The sequence below is a fragment of the Protopterus annectens genome, chromosome 12.part0, assembly GCF_019279795.1.
Source record: "Protopterus annectens isolate FY-2018-M chromosome 12.part0, PAN1.0, whole genome shotgun sequence".
In the NCBI taxonomy this organism is placed as follows: domain Eukaryota; kingdom Metazoa; phylum Chordata; order Ceratodontiformes; family Protopteridae; genus Protopterus; species Protopterus annectens.
The window spans coordinates 838785049-838800347 of NC_056746.1; the positions used below are offsets into that span (position 1 = coordinate 838785049).

The window sequence follows — 15299 nt, forward strand, 5'->3', positions numbered from 1 at the left end:
TTCCCTTTATTTTGTTTACATGCCTGTATTTTAGACCAGTCAGTCCTAACTTGACACACATCCATAATCTTGTTTAACAATGCTGTTCATTTATCTGTTAATGCATTCCCTGTGAGAGTGAAATCTGTTATTTCAGCCTTTTCAAGTAACAGCTTTCTTATTTCATCTGAAGTAACTACACTCAGCAGTTGATTTAAATCTGTCAAAGTAGGATTGTAACATTCTGTTATAGTTTTTAATCCTTCTTTAAATTGTAATGGATCTTCTCTAATATTTGAACATTTTTAGACATAGTATGCAGATCAGCAGGGGTCCAAGGTCGATGAACAAGTTCCCTATTGTTAGCCCCCAAAATTTCCCTGAGAGGTGCCAATAGATCCCCTCCAGAGGTTGTAATCTCCTGTTGTACCCTGTCATGTGAACGTGTACGGTGAGATACAGGAGTGCCAAATACTAATGCCGCTGTTGGGGAAGTAGAAGCTATCTGAGAAAGATAGGAAGAAGAACCCTCCTCGACTGCAGGTACTTGCTCAGAAGATGAAGATTGAACAGGGGAACCAGTCTGAGATGTACCTGTATCACGCGAACTGGGTTTCCAAAGGACAGTAGAGCAAAAGGTAGGGGTCTGAGAAACAACAGAGTCTTGTACAGGAGGTACCCATACTAGTGCATATGGGGGTGGGGGTGCAGTAGCTACAGGAGGATTATCATCCTCTTCACAAGTTTCTGCTTTTTGGCCATCCTCAGTTTGTTCCAAACCTGCTAAGACAGGATAAAGGGATCCCTTTTTACTGGTCTGTACTGCCTTTTTAACCTCTTTTACTTGTTGCAACAATTTCTTATTAACATCTTGCAACCCTCTTAATGCTGACTCCTTTTCACATTCATGTGCTTCACTGTACCAAGAATAAAATGCTGTTGTTTGGTCCCCACTTACTTTGCTTTTCTTCTCTTCCAAAATACCTTTCAATGTCAGCAATTTAATCTTATCATAAGTTCCATGTAATGGAAATACCCCACCAGCAAAATTCTTAGTAAGCTGAAACCAGTCATGCAAATATTTACAACTTTCCTTCCCATAGTTAAAATACATAAAATATGCAGGTATTCCCTTTTCATGGATTTGATCTTGCTTGCTTATTTTTGTTCCCATTTTTTTATTTTATAAATAAGTAATAATAAAAATGTTAGACTTACCTTACAACTCCTGGATCCTGGCAGTTCCAAAGACAGAAAATAACTGTAGTAATCCACACACCATACAGGGAGGGAAGGGTAGGAAGTCTGTCAGCATGCAGCAACAGAGGAGAGGTTTCGATCAGCCTTTTCCCACAGCACCCCCTTGCTTTCGTCCTGGCATGAGCTCAGAAGTTACAGCTCCAGCATTGCGGTTGGGATAACGGGGCAGATAGGTACTGTGTCCAGAACTGACCACTCTTTCGGACCCTCTAATTGTACTTTCACACAATCACACTGTTAAGTCCCAGCGTGCTGTGGGCTCATGAATTTATTTTAACAAAGCATACCTCTACATCCTATCATGCGGTAGGCTCATGAATTTGTTTTAACAGTATATAGTCTATGTCCCAATCATGCTGTGGGCTGATGAACTTGTTGTATAGTCTACATCCCAATCATGCAGTGGGCTCATGAATTTGTTTAACAGTATATAGTCTATGTCCCAATTATGCGGTGGGCTCATGAACTTGTTTTAACAGTTTACAGTCTACATTCCAATCATGCAGTGGGCTCATGAACTTGTTTTAACTTTATCTTTAACTTTTAACTTTTTCTTTTCTTTCTCTCATACATTCATACATTGACAGAATAAAACATCTCTCATACTTCTTATCTTTCAATCCTGAGGGTACCGCCCTCAACACAAGACACTTCCTCGTGTTAATTTGTCCTTTACTGTATGTGCACCTACATTTACTATACTCATTTGCTGTGGAGTCCTCCCACTGGTACTTGTATATCTTGAAAACAACTCAGTCAAACAAAAACACAGTCATGAACTTACACTACAAAAATAGTCATGCACTTACATTTTACTAAAATTGTCTAAAAAAAAGAAAGAAGGAAAAAAACACAAACCAACCCTTTCCCCTTACAAAACAATTTCCCTGCCAAGGGCTAGTACAGGGGTGTCCAACCTTTTGGCTTGCTGGGGCCGCATTGAGTGAACAGAAATGGTCTTGGGGCCACATATAAACTATATCATATCCTCAGTAATCATGACACACACTCACTGAAAATGAATTTCTGGGTCTCAAAATAAAAAAAAAAAAATCATAATGAGATGGGATTCATCCATGTATTCCTACCACCAAAAGGACCATCAATACATATAACTTGTGTCAATTAATCCATACCAAAAGATTGTTTGTTTCAGAGCTTCAGCTATGTACAAACTTTTCTTAAAAAAAATTTTACTCATTGATATTTGCCTTGCTGTAATTAACTGTAAAAAAAAATGTTTTAAGTTTATTCTGTACCTCAATGATTCTCACTGTTACTTAGATGTAATCTCTGCCATATTGTATTACTCACAGACTGAGCATCACAGACACCATTGAAAAAAAACTAGCTGCACATTATACACATCACTTATAATCTTTCTATCCCATTATTGTCAGTTAAATATTATATGGAAATGCATTAAAATAATAAACAAAACACATTGCATCAACATCCTGCAACTTCTTTTCAAACTCCCACTCTAAATTAAGTAAGTCTAATGGTATACAATCTACCAGTATCTGGACTACCTGAAATAAATTAAATTATGGCCTGTAAATTGAAAGTACACTTTGTTTAATTAAACTATATTTCTAAGCCCACTACTATATTTTTTCACTAACATCCCAATATCTCCAACATTTAAAAATGACATTGTGATGATGATTGCGGCCTATGATGATCTACCGTTGTCCAGCTTACTGTTGTCCAATCTACCACCAATGAAAACAGTACTAGGTGCTTTTTGTTTGTCTTTTTTGTTTGTCTGAAAAAAACAATACAACTTTATATGCTATAGTCCACATATCTACTGACCCATTAACCCTAGGCTGTTGTGCTGCTTTACTACCTGACTACTGCATTACCTTGATGACTACTTTTATTTATTTCTTTCCCAAACAACACAAAAGATGGCAAAAAAAAAAATCACTTTGAAAATGAATACAATCCATAGAGGTATGGATGATGAGTCATACAACACTTTCACTTTCCCTCAGGAAAAGCCGTAATTTAATGAAGTGTACTCTTAAGCTAGTATGTTTGCACACCCTGAATAGCTGCACATCTGAATCTCTGACTGTTCCATACATAGCAGTGTGGAATTCATAGAAAATCTGTGATGGGCCCTATTCCAGAACTGCCCTGCAGGAATACCAAAGTTCAGATCCAGAGAACGGCACCAAATTGTTATAGTCGTAAATAAATAACATTAAGAATTTACCTTATATGCCTTCAGTCCGGAACAACACAACAGGATGTGCAAACAGAAGTTTTATTCTTACAGCACTGGGAGATGGTCTTCATAGCCGATGTTAAATCAGTCTCTCTGAAGAGAGACAAACCACATTTTTTTGTACATTTTCTTATCAAAACTGGTCATGCAATTTCATTATGTTGCAATGACTGTAGCTTATAGAAAACTTTGCAAATGTCCCTATCCCTCGTGATTTTCACCTCAGACTTCACGTGAACACCTTCCTATACATACATGATCCACCTGCTTTCAAGGGGTCTTGTTTCTGACCTTGGATGTTTCAAACCTGCTGTAGCAACAACGCACTCCTAGCCTGGAGGAGTAAGGTTAACAAATTCCTTTCATAGTAACTAACATGCCTCAACTTTATGCAACACTTACTTTTTTCTTGTTACATATTAAAAGAATGCAGTTGGGATACAGTAATAACTTTAGCTTATGAAGCTGTATTTTTCCCAGCCCTGCATACAAATTATATTTGCTTTTTAACAATCATATTATAGCATCATTAAACTGAAATTAGTATACATTTTAATAAGCTGGTTTTGTTCCATATCAGTATGGAATCTTTGAAACTTTTGTAGGTGTAAAACTCCTTCTTTAAGAGACTGCAGAGTTTGTGGATTATCACTCGCCGTGTACATCTGTAATCTAACGTACTTGTAAGAATGACAGTAATTTGTGTTGTCTATATCTTGTGCCACTGCCAGTTCCTGCAGTACAAAATTAAAATCTCTGTCTTTTATGTGGATGAATATATAAAACCCCTTTCATAAACTGACTTGGGCACATAAACAGCGAAGTTCAAGTGGAGAATCTTGATAGAAGAGTAAGACAAGCCAGATGGTAATAACTCACACAAATATTGCAGAACCAGAGGCACCTGTAAATTAGACAGGTCCTAGTTCTTTCTGTGGCACAACTAGAAAATGTTTTCCTCTTAGCCATCTATTGTTTTCTAGTAGCAGATTTTGTAACCTGCTTTAATAGCAACTGCATATCCTCAGAAAACAGATGCCTAAAAGTAATTACAACTCTGTCATCCAGCTAGTGAGTTGAAGAAATTGAAGGTTAGGATGTATCACACAATCTGTCCTCTGGGTTTAAGTCCATCCTTTGAAGAGTCTTTGGTAATTGCCTTGGTCAGTTTTAGGAAAAGGGAAAACTACTGCTGCCTGGACCAAAAGAAATTTCCAGTATCATTCTTGGAGAATCCTTCTGAATCTGAACAAGAGCCCTGGTTATCTAAGGTATTGGAAGCAAATAACTAGAGAGAGAAATGTAATAGAATGGGAAGATGCCAATAATGTATTTGTACTGCAGGTTAGAGATTGCCTTCCCTATCAAGGATTGATGTCAGAGTATAGGCAAAGAGAAAGAAATAGGGGGGTCCTAAATGAAATACTAGCACTAGTAGAGTTTTTAATAGAATATAGAACAGAAGCTGCTGTTAAAAAAGGAATAATTAATAGAGCATATAAGACATTGCAAGATAACTATAAGAATGGATTAGAGGAGGTTAGGAAGGAGGTTAGGAGAGACTGGATAAACAATTCACAAAGAAACAATGGGGGATATATGTATGTCTCCCAAATATGCAACAAAATCTAGAAGATTTAGGATTTTTGTTTGGAAATGTTTACATAGATATTTATATACCCTGAGTAGATTCCAGAGAATTTTTCCTCGGGTAGACACAAATGTTGGGGTGTGATGGGGAAAAAAGAGGTAATTGGGAACACATTTTTGGAGAGTGTAATGAGTTGACAGACTTTAAAAATTCTGTGCAGACTGCTCTGTCAGAGATACTGGATGAGCAAATTGGTGTAACTTAGGAAATGATTTTTCTGAGCTATGATGCAGAATTGGAATTGCCTAGACATAGTAATAAGGCCTTTCTGAGTCTAATTATGGTGACTGCCAAAAAAGCAATTACTAGAACATGGAAGTCAAAGTCTAAACCAACTGTACTAGAAGTAGCAAATATAGTGAAATAGATAAAATAACTAGAATTTGGATTGTGGGTTTCCTCCCACATCCCAAAGACATGCTGTAGGTGGATTGGACACTCTAAATTGGCTCTAGGTGTGAGTGTGTGCCTTCTGTGGAAGGTTGGGCGGTGGGCTGGCAACTCGACACCATAAAACTCCACTGCCAATCATGAGCGGACAGGTGATCCGCTGTGGCGACCCCTAACCGGGAAAAGCCGAAAGAAGAAAACTAGAAATGGGATCTTTAGAAAAGGGTAAGAGCAATTTACATAGGAAAAAATGGACATTGTGGGAACTATACATACATGGGAGGAACGAGGTTTAGGAGAAGGCAGGATTTGAATGAACTATGTTATGTTTGACTGGTAATGATGTTTGCAGCTAGGATTATATCAATATGGTTTGTTTTCATTTATATAAATATATGATTGTCTATGTCATAAGTGATAATTTAATAAAGATGTTTCTTATTTAAAAAAGCATTGGTTATCATAGGAAAAGGTGGAAAGGCATACAAGAACATCTTTGTCCTGGGGAATGAAAAGGGGTCTGTCTTCCAGGCATTTGTGCAAGGAGTCCTGAAGTGTAATTTCTTTAACTGTCTGTTGTGAATCGAGGCAAATGGATATACTTGAGATGTTCCTCATAGTCGGAGCAATTCTCAGAAGACCCCTGGGTGCAACTTTTATCTTTTACCCCCCCCCCCCCCCCGACTGTTCTGGTCCTGCTCAGCTTGTTTGCTGTAACATGCTCTGACTGAATGTAAGTAGCCTGAAGGTTCAGATTGTATTCCTTTGCTACTCCTCAGGCTACCACTGATAGTCTGCAAAGGGGGATAGGAACTGATTTCCCCCTGTTTATGTACCACATAAATATGGTATTTTCTCTGATTACTAGTAGAGGGCCTGAAACCCAAAGATAATTAAAAGGTTTGCAAGCATTTATTAGAAACATAATTTCTTGCTTTAATTTGTCCAATTTGTTCTGTAGACCCTGAACTTTTACCCCTTTGGTTACAGCTCCCCAAGCAAAGTCTGAAGCATCTATGGTCATAGACTATGTGGGCCCGGAAGGGAAAAAGGAAGATGTGGGTGGAGAGACAACTGATGCACCCACCAGAATAACTCCCTTTTTATAAACCCAAGCACTGTAATTTGAAAAGATAGGGGGTGCTCTTGTTGGGTTCAAAATGACTTGATGAACCATTGACTTTTCCTCATGTAAAGTTTGGTCAAAGGAATCATGAGAATTGCAGAGGCCATAAAACCTAGAATCCTGAGATATTCCCTATCAGAATGGAACAAGTGAAAATTTGTTTTCCAGAAATCCCAGACTGAGAAAAAGCTTCTTTTTTTTTTTTTTTTTTTTTTTTTTTACCCAAGCCAGAGATTCTTGACAACTTGTAAAAGAATTTGCAAAAATAAGACAGTCATATAATAATGGAAAATTTGAATGCCCTGCAACCTGCAGTGGGCTGTTACTGGAACTGGGCAATTTTGTAAATACTCTTGGAGCTGTCGATAACCCAAAGGGAAAAGCGGAGAATTGAAAATGCAGAGCAGAGAGAGAGAAAATCTTTAAAAAAAAAAAATCTGAATTCTTTGAGAAGTGGATTATGATGATAAACATCCTTTAAATCCAGAGTTACTAGAAGACTGACAGAAGGAATGAGAGGTAACAGAGACTGCAGAGAGCATTTTGAATTTTGGGATTTTGATTTGAAGGTTTGGAAAAGAAAGGTTTAGAGCAGGCCTCCAAGTTCCTTCTTTCTTTGGCATCAGAAAGATTCTCGAATAGAAACCTTTCCCTATTTAATCTGTGGAAACAGGTTGTATAACTGACTGACACAGCATTTGATTTTGCATAGGATTATTTTGGATTGATGCAGAGGAAACCTTTGCAAAGGAGAATGGGAATCCCACTGCCAGTTTTAGCCTTTTTGAATGGTTCTCAGAACCCATGTCTGAAGTTCTCTGTTGCCACATAGGGAAGTGGCGGTCTAGACTTTGGGTAGGCTTTACTGGAATGCCAGGGTGGGAGGGGGAAACATGATGAGACAGAAAACAGTCTACTTTTTATATAGCCACTACCTGTTATTGTTTGTGAAATTTTGTCTGCCTGTACCGTACTGGGTTTACTTACTCTGTTTCCTAAAAGAGGAACATGAATCTTGAAGAAAAGTTTCTATTGCATTTTGGCCTGCAGGGTTGAAAAATCTGGTAAGCCCCTGAATTAACTTTCCACTTTCTTCAAGTAAGACCTCAGCAGAGGAAGGGTTAAACAGTACCTCTTTATCCTGGGGTGCATCCAGGAAGCACAGCTTTGACATATTTTGGTAAATGCTGAGATTGTAACCAATCAAATCTTTTCATCACTGACAATGGCAGCTGCTGTAGAAGTATCAGCAGTGTCATAAGAACATTTTACAGAATGTTTGGCTACCTGAGACAGGGCAGCGACTAACTTTCTCACATTATCAAAGGGAATCAGCAGAAACATAGACATGTGAGACCGTCAGTTCACTATACTGACTACTAAGGTGAAAGAAATGTAAACTTTATTCAGAAATCTTTCAAATGCTTTCCTGTTTTTGTCAGAAGGAGTAGGGTTAGCTGCCGTAAGGTGTTAGGAATTAGATGGTTTTATCAGTGAAATCACTGCAAGGTCTGATCTATGGCTTGAAAAATAAATTGTGAGTATGGAGAGCTTTACATAATTTACCTGATTTTCTGGTGGCAGGTTACTGACTGTTAGGCAAACTGATGGCTGCCAAGAAAGCATCCATTAAGGCTGGTAAGACAGGAGGAACAGATGCAGGATAAGGAAATCCACCTGTAGCAAATCATAATAACTTTGCTGGGACTAAATATATCCTTCATTCTGGCAACAACTCTTCAGGTGGGGAATCTGAAGAACAGCTTAGTTAGATTCACCCATCTGTAGAGTATGACATTGAAAACACAGTCTAAGAATAAATCCTGTCCCTCAGTCTGGGAAATCTTAGAGACGAAAATATTTTCCATTTAAAGTTAAGAGAAAACTCAGAACGTAATGACTAAAAGAGTTTTAATAATCCTTTAGTACAACCCAGCAAATCCTCCTTGTCTGTCATAGATGACAAAAGTGAAAAAATGCATAGCTTTTTCTTTTCATGATAGATCCCACAGAAAAAGAGCATCCCAAAGACCTGTCCTTTCCCCAGGAATCAAGCTCCTCAGGGCAGCTTGGTATAGGAACATTTCCCTCCTCCAGGATTGATGAGTGGTTCTCCCTTGCTCAAAGAGGACAGCTGCAGAAAACATGAGTGCCTCTGTCTCCTTAGTGGCTTCATGAGGAGCAACACCAAAGGAATCGAGAGAAACTGATAAGCAGTCTGAGGAAATAGATATGGCCAGAGCAGAGTCACTCATTGATGACAGACATGAAGATGAAGCTGGTGTCAAAACTGAAGCCTCCAGTACAAAATTTCTCTTTTTGCGGCTCAGGGAGGAAATAACAGAGAAGCTGGGACCCATATCCATGTCCCTACCAAAAAAAAAATGTCTTGACTATTTGGCAGTGGAGTCTTGTTAAATTAGTCTTACTTTCTGACTAAAAATTTAAATTTTGAAATAAAAATCTTTTAGTGACATCCCCCAAAGACATTAGACTCTAGCCACAAATTTTGACAGAAAAGATAACATTTTTGTCAAAAAAATGATAAAATGTAAGGTGGTTCAACAAGGTTGTAATTTGCTAAGCTTTGAAGAAGCACTAGCTGACCATCGATCACTAGAAACTTGCAGGGTAGAGTGTAGTTTGATGGCAGCAGGGTGTGATGGGGGTAAGGAGGCCTCCTGCACCATGACTTGTAGGTCATGTTCTGTACTTCACGTAGTTGCTTGACACTTGACAGGACATGACCTGGTGGGTGCAGAAACTTATGCTTAAGAAATATGACCTGATGTTAGCACAGGCCCAGTACAAGCATCACGTATACCTGTGTGACTTTCAGCAGGTGGCTGTATTCATTTCTTTGTTTGTCTCTGTTAACAAGAATAGAGCACTGATGTATATGGGACATTTTCAGACTCAGCCCAAAAGCATAGTCTGGTTAAGTGACTTGCTCAGAGACAAATCACAGTTGTATGCAGACTGTGGGACTCAAATTCTGGACTACAGGTAGCAGCTTATTAGCAGCTCATAGACCTTAATACTCTGTGCTAGCTGCCAGACTTCTCTGCATGCTCATGTCCCATCATTCCTACTCCACAGAAACACCTGGATTGGGGCATGAGAACGAAGGAGGGAGAGCATCTTGGGTTACCCTTGTAAGCAACCTGATATTAAGAATGCCATGTAAGCATCCAGGAAGCATTCAGGTACTGTTTCTTCATCTCCCGAGAAGGCCAGTTCCCTCTTCCAGCACCTTACTGAATTGAATGAAATCCTGACTAGATATCCTAGAGCAGACTTAAGTATGGTATCTTTGATCCAGCATGGCTCCTGCTTATCTTGGCATTTTTGCTATTTTGCTAGGAAACAAAGAGTCTAAAGTACTTAACAGAGTACTTAGGAAAGTATTAGATTATTTGAATGTCTTTCTAACTTGTCCAGATTCTAGTCCTTTCTAGTGGATCAGGTGCTGGAAAAGCTTTTAGCCCTCTCATAAGTCTGGGTTGAAGGAAGCTGATCTAAGATGGTGTGAGTCAGGTTCTTTTCCTTCAAAGAGAGCTAAGACAGGCAATGCTGGATGACCTCTCCTGGATGGATATTTTTTCATTCAGCTTTCTAAGTGATTTCTCGAAGACATCCAAAATAGGAAGCAGGCTTTCACCAAAATTGAAGAAATATATGACTCTCCTTGGACCTACACCATCTTCTTCATGGCAAGAACAACCTCCAAGGCAAAATAATCTTCCCCTCATAGACTAACAAAGTCTTCCTTCCCCAAGCGTCAGACAATTTTGCTTCTTCAGCTGTACTGGCTGTGTCTCCCAGAAGAGTGACTGCCAGCTTAACAGTTGCGATCCTGACTACCCTCTAGGGTATCAGTAGGAAAGTGGTTCTCCGAGTTTGCCCCAGAAGGGAGCTATGTTGAAAGACCAGTGGATGCCTAACTTGGTTGTGGAGCACATCACAGAGTTCTTAGGTCCACCTTCAGAAAGGGCTGTGATCAGAAACCAAACAGTTTTTGCAGAGCTCTTGAGGCAGGCCCAGACTCTTCTTCTCTAAGTGACCATAATAGCTTTTTCTCCTTCTGAGTGAGATCAAAGGCTCTTCTGATCCTCTGCAATGCAAAAGAGGATAGACACCTTTCTTTCCATCCTGGATCTTAGCATCTTCAGTGAGCAAATATGCTCATCCTCTTCAGAGCCAAAGAGGATAGAGAGCTTTTCTTCCAGTCCTGGACTTTACCATCTTCATTGAACACACATGATACATAAGGAAAAGGATCGCTGTAAAATTAAAGCATAACATTTGCATTTACTCATTTCAGATGGCAGAATTTTTGTTAGCAGTATGTGTGTCCCTCTAATGATCAGTGATGGTGTTGTACCAGTGTTCCATGGAACCTTGGTTGGTAAGGGTGAGCTCTGCCAGTGCTAGTGTCAGTTTGTTAAGTTCTTACTGCTTTCATTGCTTTATCTCCCAAATTACCACGGAAATATTCTTGCATTTGTTTATACAGCATCAGTCAAAACTGCTACAGAGTTTTCACCATGATTGTAGGTACCATTTGCACATAGTAATATGACAAGATACTGATTTTCAACATATTTTATCTTTTATTTCCCCTTGTATAAGAAACAGTGATTGAGAAGTCTTTTGACAAATAGGAAAGAAAAGATAAAGTGAGAAGTCTTTATTAAGTGGAACAAAACACATGAAATGGTGTAAATCAGTGTATTCCAACTCAAATTTTGTGGAGAATGCTTATATTTTAGTAATGCCCAAAAACGGAGATGTGAAGATGTTTTTCAAAAGTAAGAACATTTTCCGCACCAAGCTCGATGCTGATGAAAGACAAGCCCTTAAGACCCCTTCCTCATTACCTATGTTGGTGCATCCCCTGTGAAGTTTCAGATATAGTTGCAACTAGCTGGTTAGCACTGTTTCATCATGCTAGACACACCATAGCTGCAGTTAATATTCTTCTTGCCTTATTTCAGCTTTCCTTTCCCTGTATGTCCTCTGTAAAGGACTATTTCACAATTTAACTAGGAGACATCTCACTGTTGTAAGTCTGGCTGAGAGACTGGCATCATTCTGCAAATTATTCTTATTTATGAATGCACACTGCAGAAGTGATTGATTGTAATTATGTTGAGTACCCTCGCTTAACAATAATTTATTTTCTTCAAAGTAGAGGTCTGTGTAGGTTCATAGGCAGGTACTGGGCTATCTGCCCGAAGGCATATATTAGCCCAGCCATGTTGTGTGGTATTCACCACCCCTTTGGTTAGTTCCCTAGGCCCTTGATCTAGCAGCTAGTACCCTTGGCCCCTATCTAGTAGAGCTGTTGGTATGATCCCTGGTGTGAACTTTCTGTTACCCATCCATTCGTCAAGGTTCCTCTTGAAGAGTGATAGTGAGGGACTCTGTCTTATGTAGATCGGGACCTTGTTCCATAGCAAGGGGACTCTTTGCGAAGGGAATCTATCCCTCCACCATGTTCTATTCAATGTTGTGCTGAGGTTTATATCCCTAGAGTGTGTAGCTCGAGTAGATTTGGTTTTGCTAAGATGGGGCATGTTCAACAGTTCTGGGTTGGACATGGCTCTGTATGTTAGACAGAGATCGCCTCTGAGAAGGCGGTATGCAACAGAGAAAAGCCTTAGTTTTTTCAATCGTGCTGCATAGGGTAACTGTTCGAAGTTCAAATAGCCTTTGTGTGTTTATTACCAATTTGGTTATGCTTTACACAGTTTTTATTAACATTAATAGTATATTGTATAAAGTTTACAATATTTTGTTCACATTTTTTCATAGTACTTTTTTGTGTACCATGAATACTCGTCTTTTTTTGCTCAGAAGAACTGGTGTGAGTGCATGCCAGTACTGCTTGTACGGTAGTCATATTGATGTATGCGAGGAGCTACACTGCTGAGTAACCCAAATGTTATAGTTTACATGTCCCTTGAAGAGCACTGTTAAATTGAGCGTATTCAAATGCTGTGTCTTCATCCAAGTGCACAAATGTTTTGTATTTCATTTATCAATCTTGTTCTGCTTGATTCATTCTGATTTGTTGACTTTTGTTTGTAGATAACTGGTGTGTCTATTCTAAGAGCAGGTGAGACAATGGAGCCAGCACTGAGAGCAGTATGCAAGGATGTCAGGATTGGAAAAATCCTTATCCAGACCAACCAGGACACTGGTGAACCAGAGGTATAGCATGAATAAAGTTACTGCAGAAATGCTAACCCTTAAATGGAGATGTAAGTAGTGAAATAACCTGATCCGATGTTGTCTATTTTCATGTGATTCAGCTAATCCGGTTGGATCCGACCTCAGCACCTTATACCATAGTACTGGATCTGAGAGCTCTGACTCCTCCCCTACCCACAGTTCACCTGCCTAAATTACCTCGAGTCTCGTTTGCCGCCTAATTAACCAGATGTACTGATGAGAGCTCCAGCCTTTTTACAATAAGTGAAGATTTTGTTCCTCCCTTTAGCTTATAGATAGAATTTCTTAGAAATTTCTTAGTGTTACTCTTTAGTAATTAGGATAGTTTTTAATGTTAGTGTAGAATTTCCTAATATCTTTACTGTTTGTAGTCATGAGTGGACAGATGATCCACTGTGGCGACCCCTAACCGGGAAAAGCCGAAAGAAGAAGAAGAAGAGTCTTTTAGCTTAGTTTTAGGGTTAGATATATATATACATTTACAGATATAGTACTCCTATCCTTCTATTTTCATATAAATTTCAAATTTTTTTCTTCTGATGTCGGAAAAGTCTGTGGACTTTAAAAAATTGGGCATAAAATCCCACTTTAAGACCTACACAGTGTGTGTGTGTGTGTGTGTGTGTGTGTGTGTGTGTGTGTGTGTGTGTGTGTGTGTGTGTGTGTGTGTGCGCGCGTGCGTGCTGTCTGTTTGGGGCCTTCCCATTTGTAGGACATCTGCAGTATTTGTGTTGCCTTTGGCACTAGAGCTGTCCAAGGAAGGAAAAAGAAACTCAGTCTGAAAGGGCCCCTTCCTCCTAAGACACGGTCCAAGATGTCTTTAGATTTGAAGGCACCCTGTAACTCTCCTTCCATTGACAAGAAAAGGGAGAAAGAGAGGGAAAAAAGAGAGAGAGAAAGATAGAGACAAACTAAAGAAAAAATTTAAATAGAAACAGTGAGGAAAAAAGGCAAGAAAAATGACTTGACAAGCCTAAGAAAAAGTCTCCAAATCCATCTGCTATTTTGGGTCTAGCACCTAAGATATCAAGGCAGTTGGATTCTACTGCTTCCAGGATCAGAACTCCCTCCCCGAAAATTTCTTTTTCTCTGGAGCCGATACTTCAAAAGCTTCAGTTGAGGTCTATATCAATAGCTTCCTGGTGAGGTCTAGTCGGTTTACTAGAAACTTTACTGAATTGGCTGTTGATTGCATGATAAGGAAGTTTCTGAGGGCACAGATTCAGTGGGGAGTACTACCGGGTCCATCCTCGAGGAGAGGACTGGGATCTTACCCTTTGACACTGACCATACTACTTCTGATGCCGTCTCTCTTTTTGGAGCTGAAGCATATGGGATCCAATCACCCTGCCATACCAGGTTCGGATATGATACCCCTGGAGACTTCAGCTTCAACTTCTTCCCTCACTTTCTCAAAACCAATGCATTTGGATCGAGTAGAGTCCCAGCACCAGAGCATTGGAGTTGGGGCCCTGAAGCTGAATCGACTCCGGAGTTTTCAGAGCCATCCCTACCACTCGTAGCTTCAGTCCTGGGTCGAGAAGGCTACTGATTCTGCTTTAACAGATGGTTCTTCCTCAGTTCCATTGGCTGAGCTGGCTTTCAAGGCTTGGAGAGGGCCTTGGCTGGACCAAGAGCACTAGTGCATGCACAGAGTTTGGATTCATCCCGAGTCCCGCTGGAGTCTGTACCTTCTTCCTGTCATTTTGGTCGACAGGGATAGCTTTGGAACCACTTGACATTTCAGCTCCATGTCTGACTCTGAGGTATCTCCTTCAGAGGTTGAGGCACATTCCCTGAAAAGGCCTTGCAACTGGAAGCATATTGACTCCCCTCTTGAGTCTGTCACTGAGGGCACTGACTTAAATGATGGAGAAGGCTCCCCAAGTCTCCCCTCCCACACCAAAGACATCTCCTTTGGAGACATTCTGGAATTGATAAAACAGGGGGATGGTCTGCTGAAATTCCTCCTTCTGATGAGTCAGTGTTTCTCAAAGCTTTTGGTTCCAGCCCTTCAGTGTCCTGCGTGGTTCCACTTCCTGTTGCCTTGAGTGATCTCATTGCTCAGAAGGCTCGGAAGGAACCTGATGTGGCAGAGCCTATTCTGAAAAGGCTAGATAAAATTCTAGTTGCCCCAGAAGATAGAAAACATTGGGCGGAGAGTCCCCTTGTAGATGCCATGGTGGTAGCAGCAGCCACAAAAAAAGGAACTGTCCAAATAAAGTTCCTCTACTGTCCTCGAAACAGGGAGTCAAGGATGCTGGACAGACTGGGGAGACAGACATATGCTTCAGTGACAGTTGCAGTCAGAACACTGAACTGGCTAGCACACCTGATGAGAGTCCAAAGGGACTTGATCAAGGAGCTTTCAAAGTCCATGTTGGGTGGCTTACCTATGGATATTCAGAAGACAGTGGATA

The 15299-nt window shown here is 40.0% G+C and overlaps 1 protein-coding gene across 2 annotated transcripts in view; it reads left to right on the forward strand.

Annotated features, from left to right (window-relative positions):
* Positions 1-15299, forward strand: part of UCKL1 (uridine-cytidine kinase 1 like 1) — a 1578412-nt gene that overhangs the window by 1429343 nt on the left and 133770 nt on the right. For both annotated transcript variants that reach the window (XM_044089881.1, XM_044089882.1), the window contains exon 12: positions 12736-12858. In XM_044089881.1, the coding sequence (XP_043945816.1) occupies positions 12736-12858 (123 nt within the window). The remainder of the gene's footprint in view (positions 1-12735; positions 12859-15299) is intronic.